General features: G+C 42.2%; 1 protein-coding gene across 1 annotated transcript in view; it reads left to right on the top strand.

The window, feature by feature from the left end:
* CFAP54 (cilia and flagella associated protein 54) overlaps positions 1 to 19476 on the top strand; it is a 901430-nt gene that overhangs the window by 441051 nt on the left and 440903 nt on the right. The window contains exon 34 of the mRNA XM_053719246.1: positions 6131 to 6361. Coding sequence (XP_053575221.1) covers positions 6131 to 6361 — 231 coding nt within the window. The remainder of the gene's footprint in view (positions 1 to 6130; positions 6362 to 19476) is intronic.

Genomic DNA, 19476 nt, shown 5'->3' with positions numbered 1-19476 from the left:
TTGAAGGGGCGTGTTCCTGTTCCACGGCGTAGATTCTGGTAAGATCGTTTCATTTTTTATTACATAATGATAACACAGAAGACAGGGTCACAGTGTGATGCCTTTTTATCTTTATAGAATCAAGGGTTAATATTCCTAGTAAGGGGATAATTGAACAGGGGGGTGGGGTTTATACATCATATTGTTTATTGTGTCATCGCTGCGTTATGTGCGAGATGAGGCTCTGGCAATGTGTGGAACTTTCAGGTGAATTATGGGAGTATGGCGCAACCATTTTTTGGCACCTTTTCTCCTTAGGCAGGGGCTGTCCTGCCAGGCTTTCCATGTGACTGGGTGTGGCTATCCATCTTCCTCTGTTGATCAGCGGCGCAGGAGACAAAACGATTTCTGTAGTCCGGCTCATAGGAGGTGGTAAGTGCCCCGGCCATTGGAGGTTAAAAAAGTTACTGTTTATTAAGTTAATCTAGTCCGTAATAAAAGCGCAAGCTATGGAGGACTCTGACGCATTAGAGGATTCTCCCTCTTTAACAAGATCTTATTTCTGTGTTTATTGTGAGTAGGTTCTGGTAGAACAGCCTGCTCAACTATGTTCCACATGCCTTAATAAAGTTACGACATCTAAAAGTAAACGGATGTCTAGTACTACTGAGCCGCCCACCTCTAAGGGTTCCCCATCCCGTGAGGTGCGTTCCCTGCATTCATCTCCAATTGCACATGCAGCGCCCCAGGGTTCAACCATTACTCATGCGGGAGAGATTCGTTGGCTGTCAGATTTTGCGAATCAACTGCAAACGACGGTATTGAAAGTGATCCATGCCTTACCATGTTCTGCTAAGCGCAAGCGTAGGGCATATCATGGTGGCCCAGCCCAGGGATTGTCTACACCGGTGGAAATTTCTAAGGCATTATATGATGACGAGGCCCACTCTGACTCTTCGGAGGAGGCCCCTTCTGGCTCGGAGTCCATGTCATCTAAACCTCCAGCTGCGGAGGAGCCTGACTTTAGGTTTAGGATGGAAAATTTGCGCTTTTTGCTGAAACAAGTGCTTGCTACTCTGGAGGTTCTGGAACTGAAACTTCCAGAAGAACCTTCGATTCCTAAGCTTGATAAGGTGTATGAGGACAAGGTGGTGCCTCAGGCCTTCCTGGTTCCTGTTAAGATGGCAAATATTATTAAGAATGAATAGGAGTGATTAGGTTCTTCCTTTTACCCTTCTTCTTCCTTTAAGAAGCTGTTCCCCGTCCCGGACTCTCAGCTGGAGCTGTGGGGGACTGTCCCTAAGGGGGATGGTGCTAGCTCCACGCTCGCAAAGCGGACAACTATTCCCCTCGAGGATAGTTCGAAGTTTAAAGAGCCCATGGATAAAAAGTTGAAAAACATGTTAAGGAAAAGGTTTCAACACACAGGGTTTGTTTTTCAGCTGGCAGCAGCTGTACCCGCGATCGCCGGTGCTGCAACATATTGGTGTGAATCCCTGTGTGAAATGGTTGAGGGGGAGACTTCCATCGACGAGATACAGGATAAGATTAAGGCGCTGAAGATCGCAAATTCTTTCATATGTGATGCCAATATGCAAATTATTCGCCTCAAAGCTAAGGTGTCAGGTTTTTTTTGTTTTAGCTTGCAGGGCTCTGTGGCTAAAGTCTTGGTCTGCAGACATAACCTCTAAGTTGAGGCTGTTGTCCCTGCCTTTTCAAGGAAAGATTCTGTTCGGTCCAGGATCGGATTCCATCATATCCACGGTTACGGAAGGCAAGGGAGCTTTCCTACCGCAGGATAAGAAGGCTAAGCCTAAAGGATCTACTTTTCGCCCCTTTTGTGCGGGTAAGGCCCAGTGCCAGCAGCCCGCCGTGAAAGCGGACCAGTCCAAGGGAACTTGGAAACCAGCTCATTCTTGGAACAAGTCTAAGCAAAGCAAGAAGCCCGCCGAGACAAAATCGGCATGAAGGGGCGGCCCTTATCTCTTTTCTCAGAAGTCTAGTTGCAGGACGTTCAGGATCCTTGGTTTCTGGACGTTGTTGCCCAGGGTTACAGGATACAGTTCAGATCCCATCCGCCCAGGGGCAGATTCCTAGAATGTGTGAGAGATCTCTCCTCTCAAGCTGTTATAGTACCAGTACCCCAAGCAGAAAGGGGTCTAAGGTACTATAAAATCTTTTTCTGGTTCCAAAGAAGGAGGGCACGTTCCGCCCGATTCTGGACCTAAAGTGTTTAAACAAGTTTCTGTGTGTTCCATCGTTCAAAATGGAACGATCAGATCTATTCTGCCCCTAGTTCAAGAGGGACAGTTCATGACAACCATAGACTTGTAGGACACTCTTGTCCTCTTGTCTTGCCCTTCAGTCCTCCTCAAGCCTATCGGTGGCTCAGTGTATGGAGGTGATCGGACTCATCGGAAATTATTACCACGGACGCGAATCTGGCAGGATGGGGAGCTGTTTGGGGTGCCAGGATGGCACAAGGAAAATGGTCCCGGGAGGAGTCTCTCCTTTCCGATAAATATTCTGGAACTCCGAGCAATCTACAATGCTCTGGAGGCATGGCCTCTTCTGGGGTCGTTCAGCTTCATCAGATGTCTGACATTACCTCAGTGGCTTACATCAACCATCAGGGGGGTACAAGGAGATCCCTAGCTATGAGGGAGGTGTCTCTGATCTTGGAGTGGGCGGATTCCCACAACTGCTCGATCTCAGCGATTTACATTCCAGGTGTGGACAACTGGGAAGCAGACTTTCTCAGCAGACAATGGTCCCTTCCCCCCGAAGTGTTTGTGGAGATTTGTCTCAGGTGGGGAACGCCGGAGATAGATCACATGGCGTCCAGACTCAATTGCAAGCTACCCCGATACGGCTCGAGGTCCAGGGATCCCCAGACAGAGCTAATAGATGCCATTCTGATTGCTCCATCGTGTCCGCGGAGGACGTGGTTTGCGGATCAGGTGGGGATGTCATCCTCTCCGCCCTGGAGGTTACCCTGTCGCAGGAATCTGCTGGAACAGGGCCCCTTTCAACATCAAATCTCGATTCTCTGAGGCTGACTTCGTGGAGATTTAACGCCTAGTCTTGGCCAAGAGAGGCTTTTCGGAAAGTGTGATTGATACTCTAATTCAGGCAAAGAAGCCAGTCACTCATCACATCTACCATAAGGTGTGGAGGACTTACTTGTCCTGGTGTGAGAAGCATGGATATCCTTGGCATAAAATTAAGGTATCCAGGAATCTGTCCTTTCTCCAGGACGGTTTGTAGAAGGGTCTTGCCGCTAGTTCCTTAAAGGGACAGATTTCTGCATTGTCAGTCTTAATGCACAGGAGACCCGCTGAGCTCCCTGACATCCAATCCTTTGTTCAGGCCCTGTCTAGGATCAGGCCCGTCTTTAGACAGTATGCTCCCTGTGGAGCTTAAACTTGGTCCTTAAGTTTTTGCAGAGGGTTCCGTTTGAGCATTCCATTGACTTTAAAATTATGTCCTGAAAGGTTCTCTTCCTGTTGACCATTGCATTGGCACGCAGAGTATCTGAACAGGCTGGCTTGCAATGTGAGCCGCCTTATCTGGGTTTTCATGCGCATAAGGCTGTGCTTAGCACTGGTTTGGGGTTTCTTCCCAAGGTGGTGTCTAACCGTAACATCAGTCAGGAAATAGTGGTTCAGTCTTTGTGTTCTAACCCTTTTTCTTCTAAGGAGAGGTTACTTCATAATCTGGATGTGGTTCGTGCCCTGAAGTTCTACGAAGGATTTCAGACAGTCTACATCTCTTTTTGTGGTGTATTCAGGGAAGCGCAATGGGCAGAAAGCCTCTTCTACTTCTTTATCCTTTTGGTTGAGGAGCTTGATTCACTTGGCCTATGAGACAGCGGGGCATAAGCCTCCTCAGAGGATCACGTTTATTCAACTAGAGCTGTGGCTTCGTCTTGGGCCTTCAAGAATGAGGCCTCTATGGAGCAAATTTGTAAGGCGGCTACCTGGTCCTCCTTACACACTTTTACAAAGTTTTACAAATTTGACGTTTTTGCTTCTGCGGAAGCTGTTTTTGGGAGAAAGGTTTTGCAGGCGGTGGTGCCCTCCGATTAGGGTCTGATTTTTCTCTCCCGGTTTCATTCAGTGTCCTCTAGAGCTTGGGTATATGTTCCCAACAGTAATAAATGAAGCTGTTGTCTCTCCTCCCCTTTAGATGGAAAACATAAATTATGCTTACCTGATAATTTAATTTCCATCGAGGGGAGGAGAGTCCACAGCTCCCGCCCGTGTCTCTGATGAGCGGACCTAAATTTAATTTATCTTCTGGCACCGTTTATACCCTGATATTTCTCCTACTGTTCCTTATTCCCTCGGCAGAATGACTGGGGGATGAGGGAAGTGGGGGAGGTATTCAAGCCTTTGGCTGGGGTGTCTTTGCCTCCTCCTGGTAGCCAGGTTCTTAATTTACAACAGTAATGAATGAAGCCATGGACTCTCCTCCCCTCGATGGAAATTAAATTATCAGGTAAGCATAATTTATGTTTTTGCATACATCTAACTAAACCCAAGGATCCGCAAATATACACAAGGAAACCCTTCAACCTGCTCTACATTTTACACCCTTGCAATGGGAATCTCTGCACCTCTGTATCTTCTATCCCAGCTACTAACTGAGGGATCTTCTGCTGGTGCCACTCTGTCTACTATGGCTGCACAAAACTATGTATGGAGGTAATGCTTCCCTACTTTTTTTTTTACACAATAGACGGCTATATCCACACACTCTTTCTTTTATGTGTGTCCTGTTTGGCAACATGCTGTTCTTTAGAATATACTGTATATCCAAAAAGGGCCCTTTTATGTTATAAAACTGTTGTCTGTCATCTTCCAAGTAGACAAGCTAAGATTACTGGGAAGACTCTTTCCTCCACATCACCTCCAAACAGCTTCCTCACCAATCCTACAATCCAAGACTTATGAACAACACCAGTTTACTTAGATCAAGAAGGCAGTCTCCACTTTTCTCTTATAGATCTGAACTGATTTGTCAATATTTATCTTATTGGTGTATTTTATGGGACTTTGTGGCAGATCAGTTCATGACCACCATCCCATTTGAAAGTACTTACCCTTATATCCCACTTCACCCACAACAACCCTTTCAATACCTTTGCTTTGCCTGGGACCACATCCATTTTCAATTTCTGTGATTTTATCTTATTTAGTTAATAGTTCCTCAAGATGTCCTGAACTCCAAACTCAACTTTAAGGCCCTCTTTTATGGATTTAGAAACAAGTACCTAAAATAGAGCATATTCACCAATTCCACCTTCTCATAATATATATCTTCTTCCCACAGGTCATCTTTAAGGCACCACTCTGGTGACAGGCCTCTTGTTTCCAAGACCTTCTCACCCACCCAATAGGACATTTTACCCATCTTTCCATTTAGCATAATCTCCTCTCCCATAATGCCTTGTTATCTCTGAATCTTATGAATATTGGCCTTAGCCTTGTGTGTTCTGTCACTTACATTATCCTGCTTGCATCATCCTTGATTACTACCCATTCTTTCAGACTGGGCCATTTTCCCCCTTTCTTTAATAAAACCATTAATCCAGAGCGTATCATTCTTCTCATTCTGTGAGTCATTAGATGCTTCCCCACAACTGAACATACTATAATACTATCTTTCACCTTCCATTTCTCATCTATCCTCATATTATACTGATTTATTGAAGTTTCACACTTTCTTGCCTTATAGGGAGTCCAAAAGGAATCCTTACTAGGGCACTCTTTCATTGTAAATATCTAGGCTTTTTGATTACATAACTTATAACAGGTGTGCTTGTTCTGCTTCCTCATTTGGAAACTTGCTCTAACATTAGACATGGATAATTCCACATCAGAGATGTTACATGCTGCTCATTCTTTCAATGATTCTCTTCCTTTTGTTAGTTAAACATTAAACCTGGTGTTAGATAGCAGTGGGACAGAGAAGGAGGTCTTCCAGTTCAAATTTTGGTTAAAGCCTCTGCTTTTTTTCAAGAGGTGCCTTGATATTGAATCATCAATTATGAATAACGTCCTGGTACATGTGCTGTCACTGAGAACATAAATTTTATTTTTTAATAGTCAGCATTTAGTAAATAATATTTCATTATTTTTCAATTTAGAATGTCAGGAGAAGATCCTGCAAGAACTGCCTTCGCAAATTTGATCAAGCTTTTGACCCCTCTTGTAAGTAGATACAAAAAAAATAAGCGACATACTGAAATCTGCACTGAAGAGATGCCATGGAGATCACAGGTGAACCTACTGCTTGCACTGACCCACTTTAGCCTGTTAAGAAAAAAAATTGATGAGCAGCGCAGTGAGAACCTTTCTTCTACTCAAATCATTAACAGGTAAAATATATATTGGCATCTAAAGATGCTTCCAAAATCTTATGTTTTTTTACAGGTTTCTTCATTTGGTTTTTGAATCATTTCTGCATGATATGCGAAGATTTGTGCTCATCGGGCTTATCGCTCGTATTACGAGTTGAAAGTAAACTTAATCGCAATTTACGCTAGAATCATTACCACTACTTCAGAGCTCTGGTTAACTGTTTCGCGAAACTAAGAATTTGCACAAAGCACATAAAAAAATACATTAAAAAGTATAGTTACACTCTTAATAACACTATCTAATAAAAATTATTTAAAAAATATTGCACACAAAAGTTCTAAAGGCTCGAAGATATGAAACCTCAGGTGTTAGAAACAAAAAAGGCAGACAAAGGGCTTTAACATTGAGATATAAACATATACATCTCTAAAGATGGATATGTATGTATCTATATATGTGCACATATTTATTTATGTATTTACAGACATATAAACACATAAATACATATGTATACAAATATAGACATATGTATACAAGTGCATTGGAGCCCTTTGCCGTTAAGTAGATGAAAACATGCACTAGCATATTTAATAAAAGTTTTAACTATATATTTACTGTAAATATTTCACATTCCAATGTTCTGCACATAGCAGATTATGTTCTAGGTATTTATAAATAGATATTCATATGTATATCATGTATTAGTGTATATATATATATATATATATATATATATATATATAAATATATACAAATTCCAAAATTCAGTACTCACTGTTCCTGGTGTTCAACTGCGGGGTGCCATCTAGTAAGTATTTAGAATGATAAGTCCAAAATGGCGAGTGCATCTTTTTTATTACGGCGAGTGCATCTTTTGGACTTATCATTATATATATATATATATATATATATATATATATATATATCCTCCATGTGTATCTGCACTCTCAATCTCCTCCAGTCATCAACCAGGGTGCCAGGTCAGTAATATTCACAGTATTTTCAAAATAGGACTGCACTCGCTGGGTTTAAGCATAAAATCTTATTTTATTGTGGTAACGTTTCGGAGTCCACAGACTCCTTCCTCAGACCAGTTTTTATGCTTAAACCCAGCGAGTGCAGTCCTATTTTGAAAATACTATATATATATATATATATATATATATATATATATATGTGTGTGTGTATATGAAAAAATAGGAGCGCACTCGCTGGGTCTTATATAAAGTATTTAATAATACATAAGTGACGTTTCGGGGTTGTTAGCCCTGTCTTCAGACCATTACAAGCAAATCCAAATATATTACAATTTATACATTACCCAACACCATCCCCACAATACTACCGGAAGTGTCCCTGGTGTCCTGCACACAACACTGCGCAGGTCCGCCAGTTGCCATAGCAACCGAAAATTGTTTACCTGTCAAAACAGAACAGAACAATATGAGGACAGAAAAATATATGCAACTGCCTACGTCCAGCAACAAAAATGTTAATGTCAATACACATGTAATTACAGTCACAAAATACTTATCACAGGTCCATTCATTCTTAAAAAATTAACCCTGTGTATTTAGACTTTCTCACCTATGACATTGACCCTGGTCTGCCAAGTGAAGGTACCTTACATAATGCCCCCACTTTATATCTAACATTCCAATAGATAAGTCCAGCTATATTAGAGGAAACAGTGCCAATCTAAATGCGTGTTTAACCCTTTAGGTGCTAGTGTCTCCAAAATGAAGATTCACTTAGATTCTCTCTGTAGGAATAGTTTGGCCCTGTCACCCCCTCTATTGAGCTTGGGCACATGATCTATGATGATGTATCTTAAACCCGCAGCCGTATGGCCTCTTATCGCAAAATGCCTTGCAAGGAGAGAGAGAGATTTTACGAAAATACCATCAGATATATGTAGAAATATGTATTGAATAAATAGAACATATTCTGCTATGTAAAGAACATTGGGGTATGAAATATTCATATTTTCATGTTGGGTTAGTGCAAATGGGAATATGCAATCATGTTTGCACGACAGTGGGGTGTTATTTTTTTCTCTCCATTGATTATGTGGGAATATGTGAACGCATGTGATATTCTAATTTATATTTTTTGCGCTAGTTGGGTTACCGCCAGAGTGAAAACAGTCTGCTTTCAACTGAATATACTAATGCAAAAATCTTACTTCTAGCACAATTAACACTCAAGCGGGAGCATTAATTTGTTCTTCACTCATATTCTGGCCCTGTATTTGTTATGTTAACAGAATACATTTTGAATGGTAAAATGTACTTTTTGGGGGGGGGGTCTGTAGAATCATCCGCTTATCTCTATTTTTTTTTTCCTTCTTATAATCATAATGGACATAAGGATTAGGTATCCAGTCATATTTATTCCATTTTGTCTTTTCACACCACATATCAAAGAAGCAGAATCCTAGGTGTCTTAGGGTTCTATGAGACCCCAGTCAGTATATTTTTTATTTAATGCCAGATATTATGGATGAAGCTTTGATAGTTTATAACACATACTATTTATCCACCTCATGTCTTAGTAAATTGCAGTTGAGCTCCAAGAAGGATGACCATTAGTGAATACCAAGGGGTTAAATTGCTTAGACCTTATTTACAATACCCTGCTTGGGGGTCTTGCTGAGGTTTTATACATTACAGCCACATACATTAAAATCTAAAAAGAAGAACTTTAATAAGAATTAAAATATAACAGTAGATGACGACAGCATTTCATGGATTTGTTTTCTTTTAAGACTATAATTGATTCCTTTTTTTATGCTAAGAATAGCTCCTATGTCTGTTCGTACATTTAAATTTTCTTAATACTTTATCCTCTGCTACTTTTCTCTATTCAGACACTTTCTTTATAAGAACCACTATCCAGATAGCACACTGTGGAACCATAAATATTAAATGATCATTCATATGCAAATAAGCCATTGTGTTGGCTCGTGTTTACTGTAAGAAATTCCCTCATAAGACTGTTGCAGAAATGCAGATAAAACAACTCCACAGAAGGATGAATCTGCACAGACACAACATGTCTATTCTGACAACAGCTGGCCAGCATTTCTTTCTTATGCAGAACCCAGAAATGGAATATGGCAACTGAAATATAATAATGTTTATATCACTAGGAAGACGGTTAAATGTGGCTCTTGATTTACTGATTTCTCTTGTAAGGTGTATCCAGTCCACGGATCATCCATTACTTGTGGGATATTCTCATTCCCAACAGGAAGTTGCAAGAGGACACCCACAGCAGAGCTGTAATATAGCTCCTCCCCTAACTGTCATAGCCAGTCATTCTCTTGCAACTCTCAACAAGCTAGGATGTTGTAGGAGAGAGTGGTTAAATATAGTTAGTTTATTTTCTTCAATCAAAAGTTTGTTATTTTTAAATTGTACCGGAGTTGTGCTATTTTATCTCAGGCAGTAAATAGAAGAAGAATCTGCCTGAGGTTTCTATGATCTTAGCAGGTTGTAACTAAGATCCATTGCTATTCTCACATATGTCTGAGGGGATTACACAGATGAGGTAACTTCAGCGAGAGAATGGCGTGCAGTTTATTCTGCTATCAGGTATGTGCAGTTATATTTTTTTCTAGAGATGGAAAACACTAGAAAATGCTGCTGATACCGGATTAATGTAAGTTAAGCCTGAATACAGTGATTTAATAACGACTGGTATCATGCTTACTCCCAGGGGTAATACCCTTATGATATTGCAATATAAACGTTTGCTGGCATGTTTAATCGTTTTTATATATGCATTGGTGATAAAACTTTATTGGGGCCTAGTTTTTTCCACATGGCTGGCTTAAATTTTGACTAGAAACAGTTTTACTGAGGCTTTCCACTGTTATAATATAAAAGTTACAGTTGGTGCAGTTAAAATTACAAACTGTGACATCCAGCTTCCCTCAGGAGTCCCCTGTATGCTATAGGACATCTCTAAAGGGCTCAAAGGCTTTCCAAAGTCGTTTATTGGGGAAGGTAGGACCACAGCTTGCTGTGGCAGTTGGTTGTGACTTTTAAAAAAAAAACAAAAAAACAACAAAAAAAACGTCTATTTCGTTTTTTTGATCCGTTTTTTGAACTAAGGGGTTAATCATCCATTTGCAAGTGGATGCAATGCTCTGCTAGCCTATTACATACACTGTAAAAATTTTGTTTGATTTACTGCATTTTTTCACTGTTTTTCAAATTCTGAAAAAATTTGTTTCTCTTAAAGGCACAGTACCGTCTGACATAGAAGAAACTCCTTGTTCATTATGTTTAAAAGCCATGGTGGAACCCCCTCTTAGAATGTGTACCAAATGTACTGATTTCATTTTATGCAATAAAGATCATATTCTGTTTTTAAAAAAATTATCACCAGAGGAATCTGACGAGGGGAAAGTTATGCCGACTAACTCTCCCCACGTGTCAGACCCTTTGACTCCCGCCCAAGGGACTCACGCTCAAATGGCGCCAAGTACATCTAGGGCCCCCATAGCGTTTACTTTACAAGACATGGCGGCAGTCATGGATAATACACTGTCAGCGGTATTAGCCAGACTACCTGAACTTAGAGGTTAGCGAGATAGCTCTGGGGTGAGACAAAATGCAGAGCATACTGACGCTTTAAGAACCATGTCTGATACTGCCTCACAATATGCAGAAGCTGAGGAAGGAGAGCTTCAGTCAGTGGGTGATGTTAATGACTCAGGAAAGATACCTGATTCTAATATTTCTACATTTAAATTTAAGCTTGAACACCTCCGCGTGTTACTTAGGGAGGTTTTAGCTGCTCTGAATGACTGTGATACCATTGCAGTGCCAGAGAAATTTTGTAGACTGGATAAATGCTTTGCAGTGCCGGTGTGTACTGATGTTTTTCCAATACCTAAAAGGTTTACAGAAATTATTAATAAGGAATGGGATAGACCAGGTGTGCCGTTCTCTTCCCCTCCTATTTTTAGAAAAATGTTTTCCAATAGACGCCACCACACGGGACTTATGGCAGACAGTCCCTAAGGTGGAGGGAGCAGTTTCTACTCTAGCAAAGCGTACTACTATCCCTGTCGAGGACAGTTGTGCTTTTTTAGAGCCAATGGATAAAAAATTAGGTTACCTTAAGAAAATATTTATTCAACAAGGTTTTATCCTACAGCCCATTGCATGCATTGCCCCTGTCACTGCTGCTGCGGCGTACTGGTTTGAGTCTCTGGAAGAGGCTTTACAGGTAGAGACTCCATTGGATGACATACTTGGCAAACTTAGAGCACTTAAGCTAGCCAATTATTTTATTTCTGATGCCATTGTTCATTTGAATAAACTAACGGCTAAGAATTCTGGTTTTGCTATACAGGCGCGCAGAGCGCTATGGCTTAAATCATGGTCAGCTGACGTGACTTTAAAATCTAAGCTTCTTAACATTCCCTTCAAGGGGCAGACCCTATTCGGGCCTGGTTTGAAGGAGATTATTGCTGATATCACGGGAGGAAAAGGTTGTGCCCTTCCTCAGGACAGGTCCAAATCTAGGGCCAAACAGTCTAATTTTCGTGCCTTTCGAAACTTCAAGGCAGGTGCGGCATCAACTTCCTCTAATAATAAACAAGAGGGAACTTTTGCTCAATCCAAGACGGTCTGGAGACCAAACCAGACCTGGAAAAAAGGTAAGCAGGTCAAAAAGCCTGCTGCTGCCTCTAAGACAGCATGAAGGAACGACCCCCTATCCGGTAACGGATCTAGTAGGGGGCAGACTTTCACTCTTTGCCCAGGCGTGGGCAAGAGATGTTCAGGATCCCTGGGCGTTGGAAATTATATCCCAGGGATATCTTCTGGACTTCAAAGCTTCCCCCCCAAAAGGGAGATTTCACCTTTCACAATTATCTGCAAACCAGATAAAGAGTGAGGCATTCTTACACTGTGTACGAGACCTCCTAGTTATGGGAGTGATCCATCCAGTTCCAAAGGAGGAACAGGAACAGGGTTTTTACTCAAATCTGTTTGTGTTTCCCAAAAAAGAGGGAACCTTCAGACCGATTTTGGATCTAAAGATCTTAAACAAATTCCTCAAAGTTCCGTTGTTCAAGATGGAAACTATTCGTACCATCCTACCACTGATCCAGGAGGGTCAATATATGACTACAGTGGATCTAAAGGATGCTTATCTTGACATTCCGATACACAAAGATCATCATCGGTTTCTCAGGTTTGCCTTTCAAGACAGGCATTACCAGTTGTAGCTCTTCCCTTTGGATTAGCTACAGCCCCAAGAATCTTTACAAAGGTTCTAGGGTCGCTTTTGGCGGTCCTAAGGCCGCGGGGCATAGCAGTAGCCCCTTATTTAGACGACATCCTGATACAGGCGTCAAACTTCCAAATTGCCAAGTCTCATACGGACGTAGTACTGGCATTTCTGAGGTCGCATGGGTGGAAAGTGAACATGGAAAAGTGTTCTCTATCCCCACTCACAAGAGTTTCCTTTCTAGGGACTCTGATAGATTCTGTAGAAATGAAAATTTACCTTGACAGAGTCCAGGTTATCAAAGCTTCTAAATTCCTGTCGGGTTCTTCATTTCATTCCGCGCCCTTTGGTGGCTCAGTGTATGGAAGTAATCGGCTTAATGGTAGTGGCAATGGACATAGTGCCGTTTGCACGCTTACATCTCAGACCGCTGCAACTATGCAGGCTCAGTCAGTGGAGCGGGGATTACACAGATTTGGCCCCTCAACTGAATCTGGACCAAGAGACCAGGGATCCTCTTCCCTGGTGGCTATCTCGGGTCCATCTGTCCAAAGGTATGACCTTCGCAGGCCAGATTGGACTATTGTAACAACAAATGCCAGCCTTCTAGGTTGGGGTGCAGTCTGGAACTCCCTGAAGGCTCAGGGATCGTGGACTCAGGAGGAGTCTCTCCTTCCAATAAATATTCTGGAACTAAGAGCGGTATTCAAGGCTCTTCAGGTTTGGCCTCAGTTAGCAACTCTGAGGTACATCAGATTTCAGTCGGTCAACATCACGACTGTAGCTTACATCAACCATCGAGGGGGAACAAGAAGTTCCCTAGAGATGTTAGAAGTTTCAAAAATAATTCACTGGGCAGAGATTCACTCTTGCCACCTATCAGCTATCCATATCCCAGGTGTAGAGCACTGGGAGGCGGATTTTCTAAGTCGTCAGACTTTTCATCCGGGAGAGTGGGAACTCCATCCGGAGGTATTTGCACAACTGATTCTCCGTTGGGGCAAACCAGAACTGGATCTCATGGCATCTCGCCAGAACGCCAAGCTTCCGTGTTACGGATCCAGGTTCAGGGATCCCAAGGCGACACTGATAGATACTCTAGCAGCGCCCTGGTCTTTCAACCTGGCTTATGTGTTTCCACCGTTTCCTCTGCTCCCTCGACTGATTGCCAAGATCAAGCAGGAGAGAGCATCAGTGATTCTGATAGCACCTGCGTGGCCACGCAGGACCTGGTATGCAGATCTAGTGGACATGTCATCCTTTCCACCATGGTCTCTGCCTCTGAGACAGGACCTTCTACTTCAGGGTCCTTTCAACCTTCCAAATCTAATTTCTTTGAGGCTGACTGCCTGGAGATTAAATGCTTGATTTTATCAAAGCGTGGCTTCTCCGAGTCAGTTATTGATACCTTAATACAGGCACGAAAGCCTGTCACCAGGAAAATTTACCATAAGGTATGGCGTAGATATCTTTATTGGTGTGAATCCAAGGGTTACTCATGGAGTAATTTCAGGATTCCTAGGATTTTATCTTTTCTCCAAGAAGGTTTGGAAAAAGGATTGTCAGCTAGTTTCTTAAAGGGACAGATTTTTGCTCTGTCTATTCTTTTGCACTAGCGTCTGGCAGATGTTCCAGACGTTCAGGCATTTTGTCAGGCTTTAGTTTGAATCAAGCCTGTTGCTCCACCATGGAGCTTAAACTTGGTTCTTAAGGTTCTTCAAGGAGTTCCGTTTGAACCTCTTCATTCCATAGATATCAAGCTTTTATCTTGGAAAGATTTTTTTTTGGTAGCTATTTCCTCGGCTCGTAGAGTCTCTGAGCTATCTGCCTTACAATGTGATTCTCCTTATCTGATTTTTCATACGGATAAGGTAGTCCTGCGTACCAAACCTGGGTTCTTACCTGAGGTGGTATCTAACAAGAATATCAATCAAGAGATTGTGGTTCCATCCTTGTGTTACACAATCTGGACGTGGTCTGTGCTTTAAAGTTTTACTTACAAGCTACTAAAGATTTTCGTCAAACATCTGCTTTGTTTGTTGTCTACTCTGGACAGAGGAGAGGTCAAAAGGCTTTGGCAACCTCTTTTTCTTTTTGGCTAAGAAGCTTAATCCGCTTAGCCTATGAGACTGCTGGACAGCAGCCTCCTGAAAGGATTACAGCTCATTCCACTAGAGCTGTGGCTTCCACTTGGGCCTTTAAAAATGAGGCTTCTGTTGAACAGATTTGCAAAGCGGCGACTTGGTCTTCGCTTCATACTTTTTTAAAATTTTACAAATTTGATACTTTTGCTTCTTCGGAGGCTATATTTGGGAGAAATGTTTTACAGGCAGTGGTTCCTTCCATTTAAGTTCCTGCCTTGTCCCTCCCTTCATCCGTGTACTTTAGCTTTGGTATTGGTATCCCACAAGTAATGGATGATCCGTGGACTGGATACACCTTACAAGAGAAAACACAATTTATGCTTACCTGATAAATTTATTTCTCTTGTGGTGTATCCAGTCCACGGCCCGCCCTGTCATTTTAAGGCAGGTAATTTTTAAATTTAAACTACAGTAACCACTACACCCTATGGTTCCTCCTTTCTCGGCTTGTTTTCGGTCGAATGACTGGCTATGACAGTTAGGGGAGGAGCTATATTACAGCTCTGTTGTGGGTGTCCTCTTGCAACTTCCTGTTGGGAATGAGAATATCCCACAAGTAATGTATGATCCGTGGACTGGATACACCACAAGAGAAATAAATTTATCAGGTAAGCATAAATTGTGTTTTTTTTTTTTCCTCCATATAACAGAATTTTATGAACTAAAATTATTGTAAAATGTTTTAAAATAATAATATTACAATAAATTTAATATATACTTTACTTAAACAGTAGTAGATTCTAAACATCTGTTTTTAAAGGGACAGTAAAGTAAAAATGAAACTTTCATGATTCAGATAGAGCGTGCAGTTTTGAACAACTTTCCAGTTTACTTATATGATCTAATTTGCTTTGTTCTCGTGGTATCCTTTATTGAAAAGTATACCTAGTAGGATAAGAAGCAGTAATGCCCTGGTGCAAGCTAACTGCTGATCGGTGGCTGCACATATATGTCTCTTCTCATAGACTCTCCCAATGTGTTCAGCTAGATCTTAGCTTTTTTTTTATATCTTATTGTCTCAAAAGCATTTGAGGCATTTTAATGTACCCAATATACGCTCATGATGAAAACATTCAGTTTTGAACTTTGTCTTTTCATATCTGTTCATAGTTCCGTGGGAATAGCTCCTTAGGGGCCTATTTATTATTTTGCAAGTGGACATGATCCGATATAGCGGATCATGTCCGCTGCACATTGATAAATGCCGACATTTATCATTGCACCAGCAGTTCTTGTGAACTGCTGGTGCAATGCCGCCCCCTGCAGATTTGCGGCCGCTAGCGGAGGGTCTCAATCAACCCGATCGTATTCTATCAGTTTGATTTCTGTTGATTTCTGTCCGCCGCCGCGGACAGGTTATGGAGCCGCTGTCTTTATACCGCTGCTTCATAACTTCTGTTTCCGGTGAGCCAAGCACGGGGCATCAAGCTTCTACAAAAATCCTAAATAGTTTTGCTTAAAATATTTCAAAGACACATATTTAAATGCATATACATATACATAAACAATTAGTCATTTTTAAGATACCTTCTTTTTAAAAGCATTTCCATAGGAAATTGTAAAAAATAAATAAAAATAAAGTTAAATGTGAATACACAGCTTTTCAACGGCTAATAACGTAAATCACAAATACAGCTAACATATGGTATATCTTTTTAATTTGGCAATTACTGCAAAACTCAAATATGTGAAATTAATCAATTGTCATTTTTGAGATATTTAAGGAATTTATTTTAGTATATTAGAAGCAATGTTCTTTCACGCAGGTTTTGCAGCGTTTCTAAATTCAAGGTCATTCCCATCTGCAATAAACTTTTCACAATAATTTTTCTTCCTAAATGGAAAGAGTCCACAGCTGCAGTCATTACTTTTGGGAAATAAGAACCTGGCCACCAGGAGGAGGCAAAGACACCCCAGCCAAATGCTTAAATACTCCTCCCACTTCCCTCATTCCCCAGTCATTCTTTGCCTTTCGTCCCAGGAGATTGGCAGAGAAGTGTCAGAAGTTTGTTTTTGTCTTTTATGGAGGGTAGTACTCTTCGAGACGGGAGCTTTAAGTAATCCTATCAGTCTCTCAGTGAGGGCCTGGATGAAAGTTAGAGTCCGGAGATGCAGGAAGAGTCTTTCTGCGAAACCATCCCGACTCATATTAAGAGCTCCACCAGCAATCAGCGATGTGGAGCTTCGCTGCCTGCTTTCTTCTCTCAAGTCCATGGCGGAGGCACTGCTACTATTCGTCACACTTGAAGGGCTGTGTTCCTGTTCCACGGCATAGATTCCGGTAAGATCGTTTCATTTTATTTAATCAGAATGTACTGTAACTTTTTGTTTCCCGTAAGGAACTATCTTGCGGGACTTATTAAGTATAATATAGGGCCTCAGTGAGGCTCCTTTGGTATCTTGGAATCAAGGGTTAATATCTCCCGAGGGTGATTATTGAACATGTTTATGTGATTCAATCTGCTTATATGTAGTGTTATCTGGGCTATTGGCTAGAACATAAGGCCTTTGGTAGTGACGCAACCTTATGGTTGGGCGCCCTTTTTGGACTGTATGGTTCACCTTGTGACTGGACGTGTTTACGTTCTGGTCTTCCATTTCTGCATTCCTAACCGTGTCGCGACTGAAAAATTTGAGTCTGCTAGTGTCTGGTTCTAGGAGGTGGTGAGTGCCCCAGCCATTGTGGGTGTCAGGTGCCGTTTAAGTTTTTTCTTTAGTCCATATTATTTAATTCTCTATCTAGTTATGAAGGATTCTGATGCTGAGACTGTTCAAATTTCAGATTCAGATTCTTCGACTTGTGAAGAACGCAAATTGGCCCCGTTTACACAGGTCAATCAGTTATGTTCGATAGGCCGTATTAGAGCGCCCTGTTCCTCGGGGAATCAGGGGTCTGCTGAGCCATCTGCCTCTGGGGGCTCTGTCCTCCGGGAGGCGAGTTCCCTACATCTCCCGACTACTACACATGTGGGTAACCCAGATTATGTTTATCCCTCCTTACAGGGCGGCTTGTTCCCCACGGAAGTTGCAGCTCGTTTTCGCTTTCACATATATTTGGAGATTATGCGTCTGCAAATTCCAGACGATTATTTGCCTTTGTGCTCGTGCCTGATTGCCTCAGGTCTACCGGCCTTGGGTGGGCCTATACAGTTCCCTGTGGGTGCAGCTTTTCCTGTGTGTTGTGCCTTTCGTCACAGAATAGCGCGTCTTCGCGTTTTATTTAGACACGTTTTTGAGTTATTAGAGGATCCTATCCTTAACGGATACGTGAATCCGCAGTATTCTACTTCGAATGGCTCACCTCATTAGAAATGAGGGGATAACGTAATCTCCAAACTGTCTGCTTATTGAGATCCTTCCCAGTTTTTTGTTGGAAGATTAGGGTTCCGTTTGGCTGATCCTGCGGGTATGCCTGTTTTCTTCCCGTAGGTTAACTTATATTTTCTTTTAATCGGTTAGGATGCCTTTTATTTTCGATTAAGTGTTTCCTTCTGGAAATTCTGGGATCGTTTCTCTCTGGTTGCTTCTCGGAAGTTTGTTAAGGGACACGTTAGTCCTATGTTTGCCGGTTTTACCTTCCCTTCGGAGGGAGGATTTAGGCAGCTTGACAGTTATGACCCCAGCTGCGGCTGGTCCTGCTGGGATTCAGATCTTCTGTCCTGTGTCTTATTTATTCACGGAGTGCCTGTTCTGACTGGCTGGTCCGGTGGGGCGCTGAGTGCTCACAATTATTATTTGTGTGGTTTCTTGTTTTTCTTTATAAGTTCAGCTAAGCTCTCTAAAAGGATCCATATAGCAAGAAGAATTGACCGGGTCAGTGATTGACCGGGTCAGTGGAGTTCTGCTGCGTCACTCTTTTTGCTTCGATTTCCTCGGGGCCTAGAGTTTCTTTCCTCTCTTGGGAGGATTGGGGGTTTAGCGCATCCTTACTGCCGTTTTGAGCAGTTTGGCCTTCTAAGGCTCTAGAATTGTCCTTGGACTTGTTCCCGCTGTGGTTCTCTTCTTGAGACCTTTCGTTCCTCGGGTTCCTTAAGGGGACCTGGTTCCCTTCGGGAGTTGGTTCCTTTGTAGGGACATTGGCAGTGTGTGGTCTTCTCAAGCTCTGTTTAGGGTTTCTTCCCCGGAGCTGGGGTATTCTCCGCATCCTTCTTTCATCTTCTCCTCTGATTTTGGGGGTGATGTGGAGACTAGCCTTTGTTCGAGTGACTTTGTCCTCGAGGTATCCCCTTGTTCTCTAGTGACCTTGTTTCGGTCTTTGCTTCCTTATCTCCTTGGATCGTTGGACTCTGGCAAGGGGTGGTCTCGTCTTTTGGCGGGACTTGCGAGTTTTTCTCGTTGTCCATTTTACTTTGGACATTGTATGGTTATCTCCCGGGGGTCTGCTTTTTATATCAGATGGGGGATTTTAGTTTCCGGGTTCTCATTTTGGGGGCTCAGACCTCCCCGCTCTGGTTCTTCCGGTGGCTGAGGCTCTCACTCAGCGCTTCCTTTGTGGATCCCATTGTGGGTTGGACCGGACTGTTAGGATCTAGAGCTGGTATGGGGTTCCCCAGTTCCAGGAAACTTGGGTTGTGTCTTATGGGTGGGCTAGTTTAACTGGTTCCGGCTGGTGAGGTAGCTCTGTTGGTAAATGCCCTGACTACAAAAAAGCCTGTTTAAAAGATCCAAGGTCACAAGTTCAGATCACGGCAGGGCCGACTCAGCCCTTCATCCTTCCGAGGTCGATAAATGAGTACCAT

This window comes from Bombina bombina, chromosome 6, assembly GCF_027579735.1.
Source record: "Bombina bombina isolate aBomBom1 chromosome 6, aBomBom1.pri, whole genome shotgun sequence".
Lineage (NCBI taxonomy): Eukaryota > Metazoa > Chordata > Amphibia > Anura > Bombinatoridae > Bombina > Bombina bombina.
The sequence above is the reverse complement of the archived record's forward strand: the minus strand, read 5'-3'. Positions and strand labels throughout refer to the sequence as shown.